This window comes from Athene noctua, chromosome 14 (assembly GCF_965140245.1).
Source record: "Athene noctua chromosome 14, bAthNoc1.hap1.1, whole genome shotgun sequence".
In the NCBI taxonomy this organism is placed as follows: Eukaryota; Metazoa; Chordata; class Aves; order Strigiformes; family Strigidae; genus Athene; species Athene noctua.
The window spans coordinates 21,164,422-21,188,658 of record NC_134050.1 but is presented as its reverse complement, the minus strand read 5'-3'; the positions used below and the strand labels follow the sequence as shown (position 1 = coordinate 21,188,658).

General features: G+C 52.1%; 2 protein-coding genes across 2 annotated transcripts; both read left to right on the top strand.

Annotated features, from left to right (window-relative positions):
• Positions 1 to 6,763, top strand: LOC141965927 (fas-binding factor 1 homolog). The gene is made up of 14 exons (XM_074918134.1): positions 1 to 342; positions 521 to 621; positions 1,067 to 1,240; positions 1,757 to 1,864; positions 2,148 to 2,287; positions 2,586 to 2,701; positions 2,833 to 2,940; positions 3,338 to 3,517; positions 3,836 to 4,012; positions 4,207 to 4,344; positions 4,450 to 4,582; positions 4,942 to 5,054; positions 5,684 to 5,808; positions 6,541 to 6,763. Exons 1-13 carry the CDS (start codon positions 178 to 180, stop codon positions 5,765 to 5,767), a joined length of 1,737 nt encoding a protein of 578 aa, XP_074774235.1. The 5' UTR covers positions 1 to 177; the 3' UTR covers positions 5,768 to 5,808; positions 6,541 to 6,763.
• A 1,049-nt stretch (positions 6,764 to 7,812) lies between these two features.
• LOC141966223 (protein SCO1 homolog, mitochondrial-like) lies at positions 7,813 to 14,673 on the top strand. The gene is given in 7 exon segments (XM_074918655.1): positions 7,813 to 7,972; positions 8,069 to 8,173; positions 9,022 to 9,219; positions 10,111 to 10,203; positions 10,317 to 10,432; positions 14,373 to 14,453; positions 14,455 to 14,673. Coding segments are annotated over 7 exon segments (801 nt in total). The 3' UTR covers positions 14,503 to 14,673.
• Positions 14,674 to 24,237: the final 9,564 nt, after the last annotated feature.

The window sequence follows — 24,237 nt, the reverse complement described above, 5'->3', positions numbered from 1 at the left end:
GAGTTGTATTTGTGAGGCCAAAGCGTGTGTGCTGTGGCTGCTTTGTAAATCGTGTGCATTGCAGCCCTGCATTGCCTGCGCAGTGTTGAGAGAGCTCCCCAGGCACAGGCCGGGCAGAGCTGCCCACGGGGCACGTGCCTGCCTTTAGGGGCTGATGGCCACAGCACAAAGCCCCGGATGCTGAAGGGCCTGTGTCTTTTATCTGTGTCCCTGCAGGCAGAGTCTCCAGGCCTGGGCTTGCTGCATGAGAGGAAGCTGGGGGCTCCCGCGGCCCAGCTCCACGAGGGCTGTCGGGCAGCGCTGTTCCGTGCCCAGGCCCGCGTAGCAGAGTTGGAGAGCCAGGTGAGCCCCATGGCCTGCTGGATGGGGGAGCAGGAGCCACGCCTGCTCCCAGTGGCATCAGGGGCACAGGCAGAGTGGAGGAAGCTGCCCGTCCAGAGAAGGCTGCGGCCAGCAAGTGCTGCTGTGGGGTCTCTGTCCCTTGGGCGGCACAAGGACCTTCTCCCCGGGTGCCCGGCAGGTGCAGACATTGGAGCTGGCACGGGCTCAGGACAAACTCTTGTTGGAGATCCTCCGGCAGCGGCACCAGGAGGACCTGGATCTCCTCGACAGCACCCACAGGTACCCGCAGGCGAGAGCACGTGCTCCCTTCCTTTGAACGGGCCTTGCCTACAGCCCTGTCCCTCTCCCCGGGGGGGGGAGCGCTGGGGCGCTGCCCAGATCCGTCCCTGGGGCGGGCAGGCCCAGAGCTGTGTGGGTGTGGAGCTGGTGTGGGCAGAGAGGAGCCCCACAGATGAGCCAAGGGCAGGGTTTGCTCTCACCCACCCTGTCCTGTGGGGCAGAAGGAGGAGGAGCTGTTCCCAGGGCCAGCATGTCCCCAGGCAGGGCTCAGGCTGCGGAGAGCCACGTGTTTCCCCGCACCCCCAGCGCCGCCGCTCTGCTCTGAAATCCCCGTGTGAGCTGTGGGTGGAGAGGGCCGACTGCTGCCCTGAAGGTAACACTTCTTCCTACCTGAAGGTAACACTTCTTCCTACCTGAAGGTAACACTTCTTCTTCCTGCGGGCAGGAGCCAGGCGAAGATGTTAGAGGAGACCTGCAGGCAGCGAGAGCAGAGGCTGCGGCAGGAGAAGGAGCAGCTGGTGGCTCAGCTCCAGGGGCAGAGGCAGGAGGCGGAGCGGGAGCGGGCAGAGCTGCTGGCACAGCACTTGGCCGAGCTGGAGCGTCTGCGAGAGCTGCAGAGGTGAGAGTGGCACGAGCAGCGCAGGTGTGGGGCCGGTGCTGCTGGTTGTGGCAGAGGAACTGGGGAGTGGTTTGGGGCCAGGGTGACAGGAGCCTCCACAAGCACTGGGCTGTGGGCAGTTGGTGGCGTTTGGAATGGGGATTTGCTTTGTAGCCGGATAGAGGGAGACGTGGCTGGAGACGTCCTTTCCGAGTGAACGCGCTGTATTGTGCAAGATGCTGAGCCCAGTGTTTTATCTCCCCCAACCCCCTTTTATCCCGGTCAGTGAGTCACTGCTGCCCACACACTGGGGGTCAATGAGAAATCAGTTTCTAGTGGAGAAGCCCGTTCTCTTCCAGCTGTGGTCCGTGCCCAGTGCGGATGCCTGTCGGTGGGTGCCCGGGGACAGAGCCCCGTGCCAGCTCAGCTCCTGGGACCTGGTTCCCAGGCCCTTGACCAAGCCTCGTCCCCACTGCCTGTCCTGGGGAGCCCCAGTTTGTAACAGCCCGTGGTGGGCTCCTTGCCCGTGTCCTGCAGGGTGTCTGTGCAGGAGCTGCGCAGAGAGCACGAGCAGCAGCTCCAGCAGCTGAAGCGTCTGAAGGACCAGGAGGTTGAGGCGGTGACCAGCGTCACTTCGCACACCAGGTACCGATGGCTGCCATTGTGTCCCTGCGTTGGTCCCTGGCCGCGGTGTTCCCTGTGCTCCAGGGAAGCAGCCTTGGACCGTGGCACCAGAGGCCACCCCCTCTCCCAGGCCCTGCCTCCAGGGACGCTGAGCTCTGCTGATGCAGGAATACTGCTCTGCTCTGCCCCAGAAGGGTTCGGGGCAGGGCTGCCCGGCCCTTGGCCCACCACACGTCCCCCTCTCCATCGTGGGGAGATGAGGTGTGTCCCCCCGGGGTGACCCTCCCCTCGCTGCTCTCTGCAGGACTCTGAACGGTGTGGTGGATCAGATGGAGAAATTCTGCGGCACCCTCCGTGATGTTTTACGGAAGGTGGAGGCCACACAGCAGACGACCTCCCAGGAGCTGGCCATGGGGACACAGAAGCAGGAGAAGTGTCTCCAGGGTATGTCTGCCATTCCTCTGCGCCAAAATGGCCACGGGGTCCCCGCCGGGGCTGGGGACACCCATGAAATGGGGAGAAGGTGCTCCGAGTCAGGCTGAGGCCTGGATCCAAGGCTGGCAGAGCCTTGCCTGCCTCGGTCACTGGGCTTCTCAGGGTCTTTCCTTTCCAACATGGTGTCCTGGGGGATGTGCCGAAGGTGCTGAGCACAAGCGCGTGCAGTTCTTCTGTGAATACGGGGTAGACAGAGTGGGACTTCCCTCTTCGTGCTGCTCACGGCCCCGCTGCTGCCTCTCCCCAGAGCTCCAGGACAGCCTGTGTCAGCAGCAGAGGGAGGCGGAGGAGGATGGGTGCCGGTTCCGGGAGATGGTGGCTAAACTGGAGGCCAGGCTGGATGAGCAGACTCGGCTGCTGGAGGTGAGCCCGCCCTGTGCCCTCTGCCCAGCTCAGCCCTCCTGTCTGGGGATAGGCCGTGGGTCTTGCCCACTGGCGGTCCCTGGGCTGGAGCCTGCGAGTGGCATCTGTGTCTCCTCTGTGTCTGAACCCAGGAGCACCAGAGGTTGCTGGCGGAGCGCTCCAAAGTGGAATCGCTGGAGGAGGCGCAACAAGCGATGACCCGGCAGCTCTTGGAGCGAGTGGAGCTGGAGAAGGCGAAGGTGAGGTGGGGCGGAGATTTCCAGGTGCTTTTCTCAGGTCCTGTGAGTCTGAGCGGGGCTGCGCTGCGGCGTGTGGTAGAGGAAAGAGCTGGGTGCTGGGCTGCAGCGTCCTTCCTCTGCCTCCTCAATCCCACACCCAGTTGTGTGGTGAATCGCCCTCAGATCCAGCCTCTGGCACACGGGTGCGAGAGGCTGCCGTGTGCGTGCACGGTGCTGCAGCTTCTGGAGGAGCGTGGGGCCAGAGCTTTCCGCGCAGGGTTCCTGCCAGGCGCCGGCGGCTTGAAGCAACCTCTGGGTGTTGGCCGAGGTTCAGTGGCAGAGGTGGGTTTAAAGGAGAAAAACGTTCCAGCAACTGGGACTTAGTGCTTTCTCTCTTCCTCTCTGGCGACGTCTCCAGAGCGCGTTGCTGCAGGAGCGGCTGGCGGTGACGCGGCAGCACGCGGGGGAGCTGCAGAAGCTGGCGGCCGAGCGGGCTGAATTTGACGCCCAGCAGCAGCCACTGAGCAAGGAGCAGGCCACGGCCCGAGCGCTGCCCGTGGCCTCCCAGGGAGAGGGCCCCGAGAGGAGCCTGGCCAAGGTACCGCAGCAGAGCCCCTGCCCATGGCCTCCAGCACCCGCTTGGCAGGCTGCCGGGTGGGTCCTGCCTACAGGGGAGTCGTCGAGTTGTTGGAGGCAGAGACATCGCTTGGGGTGGTGAGAATGAGGCTGTTCCGGGAAGAGCCCGAGGCCGGGGGGTGAGGGTGCTGCTGGAGTAGCTAGTGGAGTTGCTCTGCGCCCCAGAGGGGCACACACGAGAAGCTCATCCGGGGCAGATGTTTCCCATCTCTTGGAAAGACACGAGAGAGCATCCAGGACGGATCAGGTCATGCGCTGGTTTCCCCTGTGCCCATCCTAGGAGTGGGCCAAGGTGAAGATGTGGGCCCACACGCTGAGAGCCCAGGAGGAGCAGCTGGCGAGGGAGAAGGAGCTGCAGGACAAGCTCTGCCAGGAGCTGAAGGCAGAGAGGGAGAATGTGAGCGAGGCTGCACTGCGCATCCGGCTGCAGGAGGAGGAGATGAGAAGAATGACCAAGGTAAGCGGAGCGTCTGCGCTGCCGTTGCCAGCTGCGCACGGGCTGGCAGCAAAGCTGGGCTTCCACTGCCCTCCCAGAGCAGGGAGGGAAAGCCTGTCCTGGAAGGGGAAGGAGGGGACGCCTGAAGGAGTCCTGCTGGGCCCAGGGCAGCGAGGGTCCCTGTCCCCAGCCTCCCCAGCCGCTCTGCCTTGCAGCTCTCCTCCCAGAAGTACGAGGAAGGGCAGCGGGCCCTGCAGGAGGCACTCAGGGCCGAGTCGCAGGACCAGTCCAGGCTGCAGGCCCTGCAGTGGCAGTTGGAGCAGTTCAGGCAGCAGGAAGAGTGTCTGCAGCAGGCAAGTACCCCCTCGGCTTCCCTTCTGGGCCTGGGGCCGCCGTGCCAAGGGCCCGAACCTTTGCCGACATCTTCTCTCTCTCCCTTTCTCCCCGGGACGGGGCAGGGTCGGCTGAGCATGGCTAAGCAGATGAGCCGACTTGAGCAGCTGCGCCAGGAGGTGTCCAACCGCCCCACGATGGTGCGGCCCGCAAGGCAGGACTCGAGTGCCCCTCTGACAGGCTCCTCCAGTGTGCCGGGTAAGGCTCCGTGCTTGCTGCTGGTGGGGAGGGACGTATTGTACTCCCCTTCTTGGGAGGCTTGGGCTGCTCCTGGGGGCTGTTTTAGTTCCCCTGCGTATCAGCCTCAGACGGGAGGAGTTGGCCTCCTCGTCTTGTGAAGGAGCTCAGCGAAGCTCTGAGCCAGGGCAGTGCCAGGAGAGGGCAGAGGGGCCAGGAAGGGAGAGGCTGGTGGTGGGTTAAAGCCCGTTTGCCCTGGGAGCGCGGGGAGGACCCTGCTGCAGGGACCCGCAGGCAGCACCCGAAGGGATGCTGTGTTGTCTCCATCTGCGGATCCTCTGATGGTGGCAGCACCACACAATCAGGCTTCTGTTCCATAGGGAGCCTGGGAGGTGTCGAGGCGCTCCAGGCCGCTCTCGAGAAACTCGTGGCCACTGCCAGCTCTGCCGAGCTCAGTGCCACGGTGGCGATGATGAAGTTCCGGGTCCTGCAGGTGAGGTGGTGGGCGACTGGGGTGGGAAGGGGCTTCAAACGTGCTGGGTGGGAGCAGGGCTGGGTGAAACCTGATTTGAGCCTGGTGGGAGACAGCCCAGGCTGTGGCTAAGATCATTACTGAGCTGTGGGGCTGGGCGGGCTTGTAGAAGACCCGGGCACCTAGAGGAGGGATGGCAGAAGCAAGGACGGGTGGCTCCTCACAGCTGGTCTCAGGCTGATGGACAAGGTCCTCGGCACTGTGGGGTCGCACTTGTCCTCGCCGTGTCCCTGGCTGGGAGGAGCCAGCTGGCCTCTGGCTTCATGATGTCCCTGTCCTCTCCCGTCGGCCCCCCGATTCCCTGCTGGGTCCTTCCCCAGGCGGGGCTGCTCTTTGAGGCTTCCGCTGTGGGTCTTGCTCAGAGCGTGAGGTTGTGGGCTCGGGGCGGGGGGAGCCCCCACACCCCAGGGGGTGCCACGGGTGGTACCTGCCCACTGCTGACTGCAGGAGGGAGGGTTTGGGATGCTTCCCTCCCTCCCTCCTGAGTGACAGCCAGGACTGTCAGCCCCCTTCTGTGGCACCCTCTGATACCTCTTCCATCCATCCCTCTCTTTTCTCTTCCCTTCCCCTTTGCCCCCTTCCCCTCTCAGAACCGCGCTTACTTAGACGAGGAGCAGCTCTTCCTGGAGTCCCTGAAGAAAGCGCCCTACAACACCGCTTCTGTGCGAGGCTGAAGTGGTGACGCCCCTTGGGTTCCCTTCCAGGACACTCCAAAGTTAGTTTCATTGCCACATTAATTAATCGGTTGTTCGCTGTGCCAGGTTGTCCGCTATTTCATCGTCAGCACAATCCCAGACCTTTTCTTTATGTTCCAGGGTGTTCCACTTCTTTTCTAGGGTTTGGAGATCAAAGTCTATCCTTGATGAATTTCTCGTCACTAGTGCAGGTTGTCTCGACCATGCTTCAAAGTCCCACTTGCCTGAGCTTCCCACCCTCATACTTGTTCCCGTGGGGGCGGTACCTGTAGCCACTGGCATGATCCTTCACCACGGCTACGAGCAGATGTGAAGTGGCCTGTGTCAAGAGCCGCAGTTTGTTTGGCCTCCATTTCTCTTGCCAGTCAGAGAGGGACCTGCGGCTGTTGACTGCCAGCCGCCGAGGAAAGTGGCTGAGCGGGAGCTCCTGGATGCCGCTGAACGTGTGCGGCTCCTCCGCAGCCAGGGAGTTTGCTTTGCTCAGACAGACCTGTGTTTGGTCTAGAGATGCACAGAGCAAGAACAAATAGTAATTCATAGTCTCTCTGTGTAAGAGACTCAGAGCCTCTCTTTTTCTCCTTTATAGAACAGCAGCCTTTTCAATACAAAGCAGCAGCAGCCCGAACCTGAGATGGCACAAGTCCAAACTGAGATAGAAGATATTACTAATGCAGCAAGAGATGCTGAAAAAGAGCAAAGGCGGCAATCACAGATGTGAGAATGTTAATGTGTTCTTCTCTTTGGATTTCCAGGGCTTCCCAGCTCCATTGCTGCAGAGTTAATGTAAATAGTGTTGCCACAAGTTGGACAAAGAAACACTCTGTGGGCCTGGTTGAAGAGGCTACATGTTGGAGGAGGATTAGAGCAACACAGAACTTTGCTGCAGTTGCATGAGTTATTGGGGCTGTTGTCATAATGAACTAAACCCCCATCGCTTTCATCGCTGTTGTATGAAAATGTAAAACAGAATAAAATCCTCTGGTGCTGTAACCAGTAGTGTCTAATGTATTTAAATATACTTCTATTTTCAAAATCCTATTTCAGAATGTTTCAAATGGAATTGTGAGTTTCCATTCAAAATTGGTGCTATATCCTCCTGTGCAAGGCCAGTGAAGCTGAGCCAGGCACTAGGGCTGTTGTATTGTGGAAGCCAACCTGCTACTGCTTTGGGATGCACGGGATCAGAGCAAAATCTTCACACTTAAAAACATTATTTGAAGTTAAGATAGAAGGAAAACTTCTCCACTTGCTCATGAAAATTAAAGAAAGACTAGATCATTTGTATTCTGTTTGAAGAAGAGAGGGCATTACGGTGAATTATGTGCGTGTGCATCTAAATTTTCTAATGCCCTTTTTTTTCTTCTCACATTTTTCAATTTAGACTTTCTCGGGTATTTTGTTCCCAAAGCACTTTGTTGGATTTTATATTATTTGTAAGTGATGTCACTCAATATTTCACCAAAACGCTTCATTTGATCACGTAGGAAGGAAACGTTTGAGAGCAAAATAAGACAAATCTAGGATCTAAATAGATTGTTTTAAATTATGTTCTGCCTTGTGCTACTGTCCATCTGGGCTCGTGTGGCAATACCAGGGCCTGCAGTAAGACACAGCACCCAGCCTCCATCACCCTCCACGTGTGCTGTGGGGAGAAGCCTTTCAGCTGTGCCATGCCCTGCTCCTAAGCTTCGTCGATAAAGTGCAGATGAAAATCAAATCCTAGAACCGGCTGAGGCCAACTGGAGGAGTTTCACTGAGGCCAGAGGCTGGGTTCTGCCCTTGGGCCACAACGCCCCCCAGCAGCGCTACAGGCCTGGGGAGGAGCGGCTGGAGAGCTGCCGGTCAGAGAGGGACCTGGGGGGTGATAATGAGCCAGCAGCGTGCCCAGGGGGCCAAGAAGGCCGATGGCATCCTGGCTTGTGTCAGCACCGGCGGGGCCAGCGGGGCCAGGGAAGGGATCTGAGCCCTGGGCTCGGCACTGGGGAGGCCGCCCCTCGCTGAGGGGGAAGCGCGGGGGACACAAGATGGCGGCGGCGGCGCTTCGCTGCGGGCGGCCGGGGCTGTGCTGGCGGCTGCCGGCGGCCGCGCCGAGGGGCCGGGCCGCGCCGCCCGCGCCCGGCAGCCGCCCGCTGTCCCGTCTGCCGCCGGGAAGCGGCCCCAGGCCGGGCGGGCAGAGGAGGGTGAGTGAAGGAGGGAGGGAGGGAGCGAGCCGCGTCCTTCCTCGGCGGCGGAGCCGGGCGCGACGGGCCGCGCCGTCCCCCCCTTTCAGTCACTGAACAGCTTCTCCGCGGCTGCTGGTGTCGTGGCGGTCGTTGGCGGCCACCGTCGTGCTGTGCGGGGGGCTGCTGGCCGCCACGAAGAAGGTGAAACGGCGGAAGGAGGAGGGTGAGTGCGGCGGGGAGGGACTGGACCCGGCCCGCCGCGGGGAGGCCGCGCTGCCGCGGCGGGGCCCGGCCTGGGCTGCCGGCGTGCGGCCAGGCGGGAGAAGCCTCCGCAGGGTTGTAGTTTGCATTCAGATGATGTACTTTGTGCATTCGGATGTCTTTTATCTACTCGGGCACCCCACTGCATCACGGTGTGCTTTACACAGTGCTGCTCTGTGCCTACGTGTATAGATGTGCCACAGAAAATTTTCAGAAAGTCAAAAAAACCTTCAAGGTTGAGCGTTCTCAAATTTTTAAAGGCACGTTCGCGGTTGGAGTGGTTGGGTTTTTGTCACGCACGCTGCAGCCAGTCGATGCAGCACACGGGGGCTTTCTGCTGGTTTCACTCAGGGTACTGTGTGTGCCCATTTTACTCTCCTGCAGGAGCTGCCCATGGGTTTCATTTTCATGTTTTTAGTGTTTCCAATCAGAACTACTACAGCTTCTGCGATATGGTCGGTTTGCAAAGGATGATTAGTCTTCTGTTTCATACCAAGCCAGGTACCTGGCTTTCTCCTTGTTGTCTTTTTTTCTAAAAAAATAAAAATACTATCAGATGATAGTGAACGAGATTATTATGTTTCAAAGGAGTTTAGTGATGCGTACAGTTTTGACTAAAATGGAGTGCTTTTTGCAAGTCTTGTCCACATGGAGCTTCTGCACAACGGGTGTTGGTAGATCTTGACATTTCAGCATCCCGGGCTGTGACTTGGAGAGGTTTCCCGAATCTCAGCTGCTTCAGAAGCTTCTCTTTGGAAGCAGCGTGGGTTGTGGCATGGATGTGTTTGATCCCCTCTTGGTTTTTTGTAGACCTGGAGAAGGAACGGAACCGAGGCATTGGGAAACCACTTCCAGGAGGTCCCTTCTCACTCATTAACCATGAGGGACAGCCCAAGACCAGCAAGGACTACATCGGCCAGTGGGTGCTGATCTACTTTGGCTTCCCACACTGCCCTGACATCTGTCCTGATGACCTGGAGAAGATGATTGAAGTGGTAGATGAAATTGGTATGGGAATTTGGTTGGAATAGTGGTGCTTTTTATGGGAGCTTCAGGTTTGTTGTGGTAAAATACCTCAAACAATAATAACTGACGGGTTTTTTTTAAAAAAAAAGCTTGCCTGGTGCTCAGTAGTTGAATTAATTGGTAGGTGACACTGACATCCGTCCATCTGCCCGTCACTAGGATCTGGCATGTAGAGAACGACAGTACTGATCTTTCTGCAACAGGGGCCTTGTAATAAAACGTGATGGTGACAGGTTACAGGGAACGGTGCCACTGCATTGGAGTTTTGCCAAGAAGTGGTTGTGGGGTGTGTTAAGGTTTTTTTCTTTCTTTTATTCATGTTGAGAACAACTCTCTGCAAGAGTCCCTTCTGAGAGTGTGCTGTGGAACAGAGGCTGGGGGAAGGCTGTGTGATAGAGGTGGTTTTCTCAGCCTGCAGGCCCTGAAGAGTTACAGAGCAGGGGTAATAGTAACGAGGGAGGTGGGAGGGTGGGCTAATAGGAAGAACATAGAGTGAAAGCTGTGGCTGGAACGTGAGGGGAAGAGCCTGAACTGTGTCTTCACCCTCCCACTCCACCATCACAAGGGTACGTTCGTTGTCTTGAAATGATAAATGCATCATGTATTTTCTGCATCAGAGCCCATTTGTCATCTCCGAAGCAGGGCAGGGTCTCCAGCTGAGAGGCTGGAAGTGTAGCTGCAGCCAGCCCAAGCACAGACCGGTGGCTTTCACAGCATTTGCTTCATTCACAAATCACATAAATTAAGATGCACAAAATGGCCTTAGGGTGGACTTGGATTGATGTTATGATAGTTTGGCTGTGAGCTTGTTTAAAGGGAGGTGACGAACGATTTTTAGTTCTCTAAGAAAAACAATAATTGTTAATGTCACAGATAGAATTCCATCTTTGCCTAACCTGACCCCACCCTTCATCACCCTTGATCCTGAGAGGGACAATGAAGAAGCCATTGCCAGATATGTTAAAGGTATTACTCTTTGCTTCCTTGATGTCTTATAGCATGTAATACAGAGCACTGAAAAGGAGGCTCTTGATGGGATTCTTTTCACTAAAACGTGTACATCTCTTCTTTCTATCTAGAATTTTCTCCAAAGCTGATTGGATTGACTGGTACCAAGGCACAGATTGACCAAGTGGCCAAAGCTTACCGTGCGTATTACAGTGAAGGTCCCAAAGATGAAGACAGTGATTACATAGTAAGTAAATGTAGAGCCTTTGCCTAATGAAGGACTTTGGATAAGAGCAACGTCTAGATGTTAAAGTCAGAAGACAGCTGTTGCAGTCTGTGCTGAAGTCTTGCATGATAGAACCCTGTTGCACTGATGTGTTGAGCTCTGTTTTAGAGGTCTCAGTCGGGATCGAGATGCCTTCTTACAAGCTTAGAACCTCACTGAAACCTGTTTTAAAAATGTGGAATCCCAGGCCTGCCTACAGAATAGCATACGAGCTAGCAAGCCTGGCAGTAGTTTGAACTTTTTTCTGTCATGTACTGTTTTTGTCCATCTGTTTTTCCTCTGTGCTCCAAAGTAAAAACAGAACTGGGAAATTAAGGCAATAGGAAGAGAGAGAAATGAGAGGCAAATCAGGTCACGATTCCTTCCCTGCCAAACCTACCAAGGAGCGGGGTCATCTTGGCAAGAGACTTGGGTGATGCAAAGCCTGCCTGCAGATACCGTGGAGATCTTCCTCCTGTGTCAAATGACCTCGAAGAGAAGGGATGTTAATGCTAAATTGTTAGCATAAAATATGTGGAGTAATAGCGTGAAAGGGGAAACGGAGGTTTAAGTGAGGCTAAACTGGGCAGTCAGAATCTTATCCTCTGGCAGTGAATAGGACTGGTTATAGGGCTCAGAGCTGCTGCCAAGGCCTTTCTGACTTGCCACATCCTGAGCAGACTGGAAGAGTAAAGGAGGTACAAGTGATACAGCAAGTGAGGATACGTGTTGTCTGATCTTTTGGTTTTTTTCTTCATTACAAGAACTAAGTGCATCAGGGAAGACTAAAAACAGGTTCAAAAGTGAACAGGTGATGATGGTTCTTGTTGCAGTGGCCATGTGAGAAGTGGCATCCCTCCTATGGATGCCCATGACAGAAGTTTGTGGGAGTCCACAGGGACACCTGTTAGTCTTTGGAAAAAGCAGTGTGTTGAGGATTACAAAATGCACAGAGATCTTTGCCTAGTTCGGGAAGCCTGTGGGCTAAAAGTGTTTGGAAACTGGGAACAGAGGAAGATAGGATATTTTGGTTTTATACTCCTCTTTAAAGCAACCGTTTCTGGCCACTGTTTGAGGTAGCATGCTGAGGAAGATCCGTTTTGGTCTAGTCCAGTATTGTCTGTTATTAATCTGTTTTGAAAAACACCTGACTGCAGCGAATAAGTTATGCACGTGGAACAAAAAAGCGGTGCGTAGAAAGAGCGAGAGCAGCAGCAGATGATCTCGGTAAAGAGAAGGTGGAATCGCACTGGTGATATGCATTGCTCTACATTACTGAAAGGGGTATGAATTGAGAGACCAAGAACCTGTTTTGGCTTAAAGCGGCAAGTCAGCAGCTACAGAAGTCTGTGTCTAAGATACTGTATTTGAGTGGAGGAGAGAAGCTTGCTGGAGAAATTCAACACCAGTTTAAATCCATCTAGCATCAATCTGAAATCAATCTAAAAGTACTACTTAAAATCAGATTTCTAAAAGGGAGCTGGTGGAAATGCAAGACTGTGTTACAGGAACAGGATTGGCAAAGGATACCCGCTCAGGAGCGGGGAAAAACATCAGTAGAATCTGACACTGTGTCAGTGAACTGAAGTTGATGAGAGATGATGGAAGGAGGCTGGAAAAGCTGAAGGAGTGCTGCTCCTGAGGGAGTAAACCACGCCTGGATTCTGGCAAACCACATGTGGGTTCTGCATGGCCATGAAGGGAAAGTACAGGGGCTCAGCCATGGAAAATAACTCTGTAGATGACGGCAGCTTCAAGGGAGGCTGGGGAGAGAAACCGAACTGCAGAATGTGACTAGAGGTGTAAGGAAGTAGGAGAAGGGGTTCAGGATCCAGGGAGAATACTGCTGGTCTGTGCTAGGGTTGTGAGTCTGAGAAGGGAAGGGCAGCAGGGAAGACAGGCCAGGGAATTGGGAGCAGGAGAGCAGCCTGGGAGCCCCAGCCGTGGTACCAAGGAGGAAGAGTATACTTGCACCTCTCAGGATTTGTCGTAGGCTCTTGGTTTCGAGAGGCTGTGAGCTCTGTGTGCGAGGCAGGAAGGCCAGAGGACACAGATGTCTGAAACAAGATGGAAAGAGGATACCAGCAACAGACCTGGGAGGGAGAGCTTGAGCCTGGGTTTGTGCCTGCCTGAGACTTACCCAGGTAATTACTGCTCTGTCAGTAGGAGGTGGGGAAGAGGAAGAGGTCCACTACAGCATTAAACTTCACTGCTTGTTTTGATTTCAAAAGAGCACTGAGATGACCATTTGGAAATTATAATTTCTAAACATCTGAATTTTTCAAGTAATACTTGAATGTTACTAGTTCCTATTCAATAATCTCAATTTTATATTTCTCAACACCAGGATATCCAATTTACTTGTTTTATTCTGTGGTTTACACGATTGCATTGACACTCAAATGGGGATCTTATACAGTGGGAACAGTGCAGGCTTCAGACACACCTTGAGAAACAGTGGTCTTCTGCATTGCACAAACTGCACTCCATCCTGACTGTATCTAATCTTCCGTGGGCTGGGGAGTTAATCAGGTAGCCTGCTCAGAGCATTTTTTTTTTTTTTTATAGTTTCCAGTTGAAGGCTCTAAATTGTGATTCAGCTTCCTTAAAATGTCTCTTACAACTTGATTTTGTGATCTTATCTTGAAAATCGTAGAATCATCTAGGTTGGAAACTAGAGTAAAATATTTGGGTTAAACCTGCTTCAATAACATTTTGAGAAGCATTATTTCAGTGGCAGAAGTGCCATTAATTGTATGCATCCTTTTAGCTTGTGGAAATGTTTATGTGATTTCTTTTTTTTTTAACTTCAAACACAGTTGTACTCTCAGTGCATAAGTACATTTCGGTTCTTTTTCTCCAGTGGCAGTGAGACGATGTAGGCACTTGAGCGATCACAGATTCATGGCCTCCATTTTCAGTACTTTGTCTCTTTGCTCATAAAGATGTTGTCACAGTTAGATGCAGACAGTACTTGCAGTGGCATTTTAAATAAATTTACAGTGGAGTTAATCATGACTTTGAACCTTTTTTAAGGTTCTTTCAGTTCAGACAGTAGAGGGAGCCCCTTCCCAGCACGTGTAATTCCCTCTGCACCAGGTCCTCGATGTGCAACTCCGGTATCCCAGTGATGCTCTCGGTCCCATTGTTTGCACTGACAGTGAACTCGATTTAATGAATTACCTCTTTTTATATTGGATTTACATCATTTTAGCAGCAGGAGCTTGAAGACCTTGTGGGGGCCATGGAGCATCATGAGAAGTAGAGGGGAATTGGGAAAAGTGAGGGGGAAAGACTACGAGCCTGCAAGTTTGCCCCAGCCTTGTGTGTGCTGCAGGAAGGGTGCCTGCAGCTTAGGGAAGACTTGTCTGATTAAAGTATTCCTTCTCACATTCTGAGTATGCAGTTCGTTTTCTCTGTTTATTTTCCTGAGTAAAACAGGGAGAGATCGCTGAGGTGATGCTGAGGTTTTCCTTATCTTGCTTTAGCTGCTTGGTGAGAAGTCTTGTCAGACAGCTGAACCAAAGGCTGAGTGGGACACTGTGCTGCTGACTAGAGATGAGCAGGATGTTGCAGTATTTAAAGGGTGGCTACAAAGAAGATGGACACTCCCATTTTACAAAGGGTGACATGGAAAAGCTGAGGGATAATGGGTAGAAGTTACTCCTGGGGAGATTCCAAGTGGACCCGAGGAAAATTTTTCACAAAGCGAACAATCAGCTGTTGGAATAATCTCCCCAGGGAAGTGATGGGTTCCCTAACGTTGGACACTTAGATTTGGTTGGATGGGGTGCTGGGCCATCTTGTCTAGACTGGGCTTTTGCCAGGAAAGGTTGGACTAGATGATCCTGAGGTCCCTCTCAGCCTGATATTCTGTGATTCTGTGATCTCCTTTATCAAGCCACAATGTGCTTTCTTGCAGGTGGATCACACAATAATAATGTACCTCCTGGGGCCAGATGGTGACTTTGTGGACTATTACGGCCAGAATAAGAGGAGCGCTTGAGATTTCTGCTTCTGTTGCTGCACACATGAGAAAGTACAGATCCTAAAACACAAATTCTTCAAAGATTGATGTGAACATCACCTGCGGGTTTGGCTGTAATTGGGCGTTGGGTTAAAGCAGAAGCATAAAGTGTAACATCCTGTCACCACATGCTTCCTTTCTTCCAGATGAGAAAGGCAACCATACTTCTGCAAAATACCATTATCAAGAATCTCTGTAGAGCCTTCCTGACGGATATTATGTGCAGCAGTGGGTAGGCTACAGAATGAAATTCGGGACTTCTCAGAAACATTGTTGGCAGCAAAAAACGCTTTTCATTTGAGAAGAACGTGTGTATCACTGGTAAAATTAATTGGTGTCTCTTGGCAAGACATCAGCGAAGGACAGTCACTGCAGGAGGAGGATTACTTGATGAAAAGTCATGTGGACCATGGCATTCTCAGAGGACCTCTGCCTTCTTTTTTTTTTCTGCACTTTTTTGCCTTCTGGGAGGGGCAGTTACAATATTATAAGCAGGAGAGCCTTAAGAGGACTTCTTCATCAAGTCTGAGAAGGTGGAGAGCACTGAAAGTGTCAGCAGCTTCCACACATAGGACCAGCCCTGTAGTGTGCCTGATCTCTTCCTCATTTGAATACGGAAATGAAATGCTGTTTTTCTTGGTGATTTTTCCAGGTGAATTCTGTTAACTTAATAAGGAAGTGAATAATGGATTGCAAATAGATTTTTCTTCCGGTCTAAATAATTTCATGCGTAGTTGGGCCTGGTTGTGCTATGGTGAGTAGTGGAGTGGAGTGGATAAAGGGGGTCTGTGGCCATGCATAGGGCTGTCGGATAAATTCTATGCAGTGCAGCATTTGAAAACAAAGATTGCTTTGTATAAGCAAATATATATTTTTCTTTTTCCTTAGTTAGGATTGACCAGTATATCATCAGAACTTTGTATACTGGTCAAGCTTCATCTTCCTGCTCTCTCTCTTTCTAAAAAGCAGTGTGTGTGTAGAGTAGTGCAAACCACAAGCTGAATGTGCATTTTTAAGGTGGCTGAACCCCAGAGAATGGCCCACAGGAGACAAAACAGAAAAGCTCTTGGTGCAAGTCCCGGAGTGTTTCAGACTAAATGCAAGTGTTCCTGCACTGGTGTTCTTCTGAGTGTGGGGGTTGGAAGAGAATGTTCCTGTCTGAGGGACGGTGCAATGTCTGTGGGAAACTTCCTTATTTCCCAAATCCTGAAAAACAGTAAACTTAACCTGCTTCAGAGCGGTTACGATGAAGCAGTGCGTAGGTCCCCATCAGCTGCCCTGCACTGCTACGGTGACCTCCGGGGCGTATCAGGAAGGTTACTGTGAGTATGTCTAAGACTGCACTCTTCTGATAAAGCTCTTTGAAGGAAGACAGTACCAGTGTACAGTGGGGATTCTAAAAAGTGTCTGAGTAGAATTAAACTCAGGAGCTGAAAAGGAAGTCAGGTGGTTTTTTTTTCCTCGTTGTGCTGGCTGGCTTGATTGCAGTAGGCAATAGGAGTGGCTTTGAAAGGAAATTTCATGCTTTAAGTCCTCTGTTCGAGGCTGTGTCAGATCCAAGGTGTTATCAATAATATTGGTGTCTGTGATAACTGGCACCCTGGCAATACCGGTTTTATTTTCATGGAGTGGTTGCAAGTGTCAGCACTGTTTCTAAAGAGCCTTTCCTTTCTTGTTATTCTTCCCCACAATCCTGGAGGTAATTTATTTCTTTACAGAGCTGACTTTTGGCACCTGTTAGCTCTGCATTTCTTTGGGTGGCTGTGCACCAGTTTTTTGCCACAAGACAGGCCATGGCTTGACCTGCCGGTGATAGTCCTGTGGGAAGCTGGACTGGAAACCTTTGGAGCCCCCTTTGCAACCAGCATTTCAGTGTTTCTAGGAAACTTATCTTGCCAGGACTCTCTGAGCCTCCCTGCTCCAGATCAGTGTGTGTGCCCTTTTCTCATCGTGACCTCTACCAGGTGGCCTGGTTTTGGCTGGGATGGAGTTAATTTTCTTGAGCTGGGAGGGGGCACAGCCAGAGTGCTGGGCTCGGGTTGGCTGTTGGAGTAGTCCATCTGCTGTGACATTATTCTTGGGATCAGAAGGAGACGGGTTCTGGTTGGGGGTGGTGGGGGGGGTGTATCGTCCTTTTGTCGGGATCGCTGCCGAGGTCGGGCTGGGTGTTGGTTGGTGGGGGGTGAGCGATCACACTGTGCATTACCTGTTGGTACTGCCTGTTACTGTTTTGCTGCCATCACTAAACTGTTTTTATTTCAACCTACAAGTTTTTCCTTTTTGTCCCTCCCCTGTTTTCCTGGGCGAGGGACAGGCTGCGTGGTGTCTGGCTGCCGGCTGAGTTCCAACCAGGACATCACCTCTTTTGGAACTTCTGATGCAGTTGTTTGAGGGTGACTTGTGCAATAGAGTGCCTTAGGACAGAGAAGGTGGTAAATTACATTTATCCAGTCCTGTGATATAAGCCACATGGAAATACCACCTCTGTATCAGTGTCAGCGTCCCGACACTCTGGCCATTCGCTAGGGTCAGTCTGTAGTGGACAAATGCATGTTAACTGGTAATGAACAGAAATGAGCAGTGAGAACTGCTAGTGGGGACAGTGTTTAGAAGTGCAGTCCCGTCCAGCTTTTTCTAAAGCCATCTCTTGTGCTGTAAGTCCCCAAGTTCTTCTTTACCTTACTTGCATTGGGGAAATACTTTTTTTCCTTTTTGAAAAAGCCAGAAATAATCTGAATATTTTTTCCTAGGGGGCGGGGTTGTGGGGGAGTTGTGCTGACTGTCTCGCTGCTTCTTCTGTATTAGAGAGTCTGTTCCTCCCTGTTCTGTATTTCTTGCAAATCCTGGTGTAGAAGACCTGGTGGGAATGTGACTAAGAAATGGAGCGGCTGATCTGTGAGGATACTTGCCTCTTTGAAGTCTATTTGTGCTCCCCTTGGTTACTTCCAAGAGCTTAAGATACCCTGTGGAGAAAAGCTTAATTTTAATACTGTAATTTGAATCTTTCAGGACTGAGAAGACGTAATACACGTTTTTCAGCCATTTCCTGTCTTCCAAGAGGAATGGGAAGGAGCTGGTATTTCAAAGCTGAAAATGCAGCAGGTTTATCATGGGCCTAAGGGAGAGTGTATTTCTTTAAACCCCATTTTACTTAAGTGACCACTGAGCAGAGGAGAGGTTCGAAATTGGTGTCTGCAGTAGCCTCTGCAAGGAAGAGGGCTTGGCCTGGGGGCTTGTCTGTTCTGGCCTGGGTAGGGTCTGTGTCAGCAGCAGTCACAGAATGCAGCGTTGCATATTGTGCTGCGCCAGCGCGCATCCTCCCGGGACTGAGGCCTCCCTTTGTGTGTGGGGTCTCTTGCTGCCCTTCCCTTTTTCACAGGGGAGCATGTGCAAAAAGCATGGCAGTTTCCTTGAGTCTTCCCCTGAATCCCTGTGCTGGTGGTGTTTTGCATGCAATGGAAGCTCTGTGCTTCTGTATGCCTTCTACAGGGGCATGTACACACTCTGCGGCAGGAGGTGGTTTAAAGGGAGGGGGTTTAACTGATGTAAAGGAGGTGCTTGTGCAAAAATGTCATGAGAGGGCCTAGGCAGATGGGTTCCTTGCCACAGTGATCTTCAGTAGGTTCTGGTCAGTTGTTACTGGCAGCAGGAAAGAAATAGTGAAAAATCGACTCCTGTTCGTGAGGGATTCCTGGAGAACAGTAAACTGCTGTTAAACACCTACTACTCACCTCTCGTGTCTGGGCAACAAAAACTGGCTCTAATGAAGTCAGTCATACCACAGATGCCCCCTTTTTTCCATTGTCTGACTCCACATTTCATCCCTCATACCTTTTAACATACATCGGTCTCTGGACAAAACTGGTTTTCATAGGTGACACCTTCAGATCTGTATTTCTTTATTTGATTATCCAGGAGTTGTTTGTAGCTGTGGAGTCTCCAGGGCCAAGTCTCTGCCCTGTCTCATCATCCTGTGGCTTTACTTCTCTACACAGCCTCCTTTGTTTGTGCTTGTCAAGGTTTCTGCTGTCACATCAGGCTTGTATTTCTTTATATTGCATCAGTATGTTAGTGACAAATCCCTTACTCTGCACAGAGTACAGTCTGTGTAAAACTAGGCTTGTATGAAGTAATCGTAAGTAAAAATACACCAAATTAGCCAGAACCACCTGCTTAGAAGAAAATACTGGTATTACAGTTAAGCCGAGTTAAAACAAAGTAGAAGTCGGTAGAAATTTGGATGAGGCAAGCCTGCCAAATCTCTGTCCCAGGGCTTTGCAAACTCAGTACAAAGCGTGTGGGCTGCAGCCTGTCAAGGATCACCCAATCTGCATTTATTTCCCTAAAGCAAATTTGCAGCTGACTCCTGCTGCAGAGACAAATGTAAGATTTCTGTCTTCTCCCAGATGTTTTGTCGTAAGCGTCATGTCCTTTAACTTGTTTTTCTGTGTCCTGAAAGGCAGAGCCACTGATACAGGAAGCTTGTGGCTGAATGGGGGGCCTCTGGGAAGGGCACAGAAAGATACTGGATGGAGGGACCAGCCCGGGGACCGTGTCACAGTATTCAAGCATGTGTCTTGCCTCTGAGTAGTGGGAGCAGCTGATGTCCTGCTTTTCTGCCTCCAAATTGATCCTACTCATCTCTTTTCCATTGGCCTTTTCCAGGAGGGAAACTTTCTTTGGAAGTGAGGGGTTTTTTTAATGGATTGTATCGTTTTGTTCGTTTTCTTAAAAAAAACCCCTGTTGTTTAGGCTTTCACCACCCTGCCTTGGTGACAGCAAGGAGCACAGCTCTGATCCCTGCATGTTTAGGAGGAACAAGGGCTGTGCTGAATGCTCACCAGGAGGAGGCAGAGCTGTTCAGGGGGTGGATATGTAGTGGGGGAAAGGGAATACGCTGGGGTAGGGCTTGGAGACCCTTTGTCAGTAGAGCAAACTCCGCCTGTACTCCTTGTACCCAAACCCCCTGTAGCCCAGTGTGCAGTGCCCAGCCCACAAAGAGGGAGCTCAGGTCTGGCGGGGGAGTTTTATTACAGGGCTCCATGCCCGTGGCTGTGCTGAGCACTGGGCCGGGGCCGAGGAGTGCCTGGCTCCCTAAGTGGGTCTCCCCTGTGGAAACTTTACTGGGCTACGGGTTTCACTTGGGAAATTTGTGGAGTCTGGTGCCGTGAGGGTGAACTTCTGTTACCTCGGGCAAACGGGGACTCTTGGATAGCCTGTGGGCAGATGGACGATACACAGAGCCCAATCCACAGCACTGCTGTGTGAGCCCCCACCACACCCAGCTCCAGCCTACTTGTCCTGTAAAATACCAGGCAGAAAGTAGCATCTCTTCAGAGTGGCTGGCACCTCTAATACCGACTGCAGAGCTGATGCCATCCCCGGCTGGGGACTAGTGACAGAGTGTCTTGAGGAATGAGGAACAGCTCTGTTGGTTTACCCAAGGAAGGCAGCACAGCGTGTGCTGTGTGAGTAGCCCATGGAGGAGCTGAACTAGTAAGTCATTCTTAAGCCACCTGGGTGAAGCTGGCTGCTTTAGGAATGTTCTCGCCACCAGCATGGGCAGAGCCAGGGACTGAAGAGGTGCAGAGATCGCGGCTTTAAATGTGTGCAAAGCCTGGTGTTGCGTATGCAGCCCAGATCATGGAATAACTCAGATGGGAAGGAACTTTGGAGGTGTGTCCTCCAACTTGCTGCTCAGAGCAGGGGCAGACTGGGTTGCTCAAGGTTTTAAACAGCTAAGGCTTGAAAACCTCTAAGGATGGAGGCTGCACAACCTCTTTAAATGGGTGAAAACATGTTTTCCGCTAGAGCAAATCTTTTTCTTTCTCTCCAGCTTGGATTTCTCATTTTAACTCCTTTCACCGTGCAGCAGGGTGAAGAGCCTGACTCCACCTTCCTGATAACCTCCTCATAGGTATTGGAAGGCTGCTGTTAGCTCCTTCTGCAGCCTCCTTCCCAGGCTGAACAAGCCCTCTTCCCTCAGCCTCTGCCCATGTTGTGTGTGATGGCTGGCTCCAGACCCCTGACCGTCTTGACCTCAGATTCTTCCTTCCTGGCTGCTCCCTGGCCAGTCACCTCCCAGCACGTGTTTTTGCAAGGGCATTTTCCTTACTGGCTGCAGGACTTTGCATTAGTCCTTGTTGAACTTCAGGTCCCTGTCAGCCCATCCTTCCAGCCTGTCTGGGTCCCTCAGGATGGCAGCTCTGACCTAGAGGGTATCAGCTGCTCCCCTTCCTACACTGCCATCTTCAAACTTCGTAAGCGAGTGTGTTGTTGCCTCTGCCAGGTCATTGATAAAGGTGTCAAACAGGAAAACTCCCAGGACTGACCCATGGATGTGACCCGCTAACAACTGTCCTCTGAGTCTTACTGCCCAGCCAGGTTCTTCACCCATCTAGTTGCCCACCCATCCAGACCATAAACTCCTAGCTTGGACGCAAGAATATTGTGGCAGACAGTTTTGGGAGCTGAGGCTGAGCAGCATCCACTGCTCTCCCCACACCCGTGGATCTGGTCATTTTATCATAGAAAACAATCAGGATGGTCAGATGTGATTCACCTGTTAGTAAATCAACACTGACTGTTCCCAGTCACCTTCTTTTTTATGTGCCCAGTATTGTGCTCCAAACACGTTTCTGTGGGATTTTTCCCTCTTTGTTACATTTTTTTATTTTGCCCTTAAAAAAGAAACCTGTCAGGAAAGCAAGCCTTTATCTTGGCTGATGTGGGAGCTAGACTGGGCATCAGTCCACAGTCATCAGGGCAAAATCCAAATCGTGTTTTATTTTTCCATACTGTCATGTGTACTGCCAGTGTGAAAATACTCCGTGTGCCTGCCATGACAGCCACAAGGGCTCAGTCCAAATCCAGTTTTGATCTTCAGGAGAATTGACCTGGATCAAATGGCCTGTGATATGAGAGTTTATCTGCTCCCCAGCTCTGAAACCACATGCACTGCAGCTGACGAGCTTGCTTGTGCCTAGAGCAGGTGAGTGCAGCAGAGAGGACATGGCTCCCAGGCAGGGCCTTGTCCTCAGTGTTCATTTCAAAGAAGCTTGTTTTGACCAGGAGCTGCTCTGCTCCTCCCTTGTATTCGGCTTGAGCTTTGCCCCAGCATGGGGCCAGGGGCTTTTGGAGTGGATCTCCTGCTCCAGGCCATGCCTTGTGCTTGGGCGGTGAGGACTGCCTGGGTCGTGCGTGTGTGTTCACACAGGGCTGTGCCTGCAGTCCTGTGGTGTGTCTGAATGATGGTAGTGTCTTTAATCGCTCATGACTGTCCCTAACCAGAGCAGCCTGCTGTGCCCTGGAGGGACTCTCAGGACAATTCCAGTGCAGGTATTTCCCGGAGTACTGGATTTACCTGCTGCCTTCAAATAAACTCCCCATCTGATGGAGTACCTCACACAAGGTGGGGAAAACAGACATTTCTGCTGTCTGGAAACAAGGTACAGTGTCCTGGTAGGCTCTAGATCCACAGACATCAGTTGTCTTCCCCGACCACTCATATTCAGCAAAGACTTCCTGATGGTGCCAGCTGGGCCCCTGTGCTTCCAGGGCTTGATGAGTCTTGACAAGGAGTTTGCTGGCTGTGGGGTGCTCCTGTGTTGCTGGCTGGGCAGTCACTGGCCACGCTCCACTCAGCACAGGTTTGTACCAGCACCTTCTCTGAGACAGAGACGGCCTCAGGAGCACTCCCAAGACACTCCAAAGCACAAACCAGCCAGCTTGACCCGGGCAAGCTACAATGACTGAGAGAGGGCAGGGAAGAGCCATAGAGTGAGGGTCTTCTCCCCTCCTTAGGGGTCCCCACAGCCTTTCTCACACTGTCCCTTGGTGAACTTCAGGTTTCTTGTGTCCGTATCTGGTCGTAGAGTTACTTCATGCGTCCTTCAGCTCCTGTTTGTTCCAGCTTCCAGTCACTTATCTTGACACTGGCGTCTTCAACTTAGACACTTGGTTTTTTAGGTTTATGCGATTGGGGATGTACTCAGGGAGTTTTTCAGAGTGTCCAAGGTCTGTCTTATCTTTCCTAGGCAAGGAGTTACAGGTTTCAAAGCATCTTACAAGCGGGTAATGACTACAGAGGGTAGTTAGGAAAAACTATAAATGAAAAGTAAAAGCTAGTAAAACACAACTGATGTCTAGCGTTAAAAGTAAATGTAGCAATTTCCCTTCAGCGTGAGGCCGAGGGAGGGACAGACTTGGGGGCAACAGCGGGGAGCAGGGAAGACCGAGGGGTCCACCTGAGCAAACACCTGGCCATGCAACTTGTGTCTCCTCCACTGTGGCTGCCCTACACCCTACATCCCTCTGGGTTCTTCTCGGCCCTATTGTTTTTCCCTGCCCCCCTCTGCTGGGGTGAGCAGTGTGGTGCTGCTCACGTGGGGGTTCAGCTGATGGAGACACAGGCTGCTGAAGCACCCCAGGTTCAGGTGCCTTAGTGCTGATAGAAACGCCACAGCCAGCCCTGCTTGGCTGCATTTTGGCAATGCCAGACTGAGCAGCATTGTTTGCCAGCACTGCAGGCTGTGGCACCATGAGGCTGTTGTTGTGGCAGGCCTTTGGAAACGGCAGCTGGTGGCACTGAACTGCAGAGGCAAAGATGCCTGGCCATTTCAGAAAGCTGGCTGAAACTTAGCATCCTCCTGCAGCCACCCGGAATCACTTAATCTTTGCTGCTTGTTACCGATGAGCAGCTTGAGGAAGAAAGCAGGTCTTCCTCGTCTCGATCTTGGGTCAAGGCTGTGCGTGGTTTGCGATACTGTAGCTCTTCCTCCCTTTCTCCAGTGTGCAGGTATCTCCATTTGCTGAGCCTTTTCTCACTCCATCAGACTTGTGTGGGCCAAGCACTGACCCTGCGTTAGGAAGCTGCACTCCCATCAGCCCACGGCCAGGACTGTGGGATGAAGCGGGGGGGGGCCCTCTCGTGCTCTTTGGTGAACTACAGGATGGAGCTGACGGCTGAGCGCTGAGTTGAGCTCTTTACCACCTAGCTGCAAACTCGTATACGTATCCTCAGTCAGGTCAAACAAAACGCAGACTGCTGAGGAGTCCAACAGAGCTGTGAACAGCTTGCCATGATGCCCTGAGGTTGCCAGTTGCAGCCGAGGCTTTCCAGTCCCTGATCCTGGAAGATGCCAGAGCTGTGGCTCCGGGGCTGTGTGTGCTGGGGCTGCTCAGGAGCTCCCCAGCCTTGGGGCAGCGAGGGTGCACTTAGGGAACAGATATTCTGGGCCGTGCTATGGGGGGAATGGCCACAGTCCTTGCTATTAGATGTGAACTGATAAGCAGCTTAGTTTTACTGGATTGCTCTTAGGTTTTGTGGCCTAAAAAGAAAAGCAAAAAGGTAACCATTTCCCCCCCAGAAGAGAATTCAAAAGGTTTGCTTTGGTTCAAACAGAAACTGATTTGTTTTAAAGCAAGCTATGCTGCTCATGGAGTATCTAGCTTCTGACTTGTAGCAGCTCTGCATCAGTTGTACGTGTTCCTGGGAGTATGAGGATCTGTGCTGGGGAGGCCTGGGCAGGACTGGTGACACCTGTCTCTGCAAGAACCAGCTCATTCTGTGTTTTAAGCTGTGTATTGCTACTTTAATACAGTAGGTTCCTTCAGCGTTCCGGGGGACTCACTCAGCTACAGCTTAGAGAACCTCCTTGTTCTCCTCAAGTTCTTTATGCAAAACTAGACAGACACCGACCAGTAAATCCACCTTTAATTGGGGGGGTATATCGAGCCATGGGTGCCCTTATGTGAATGA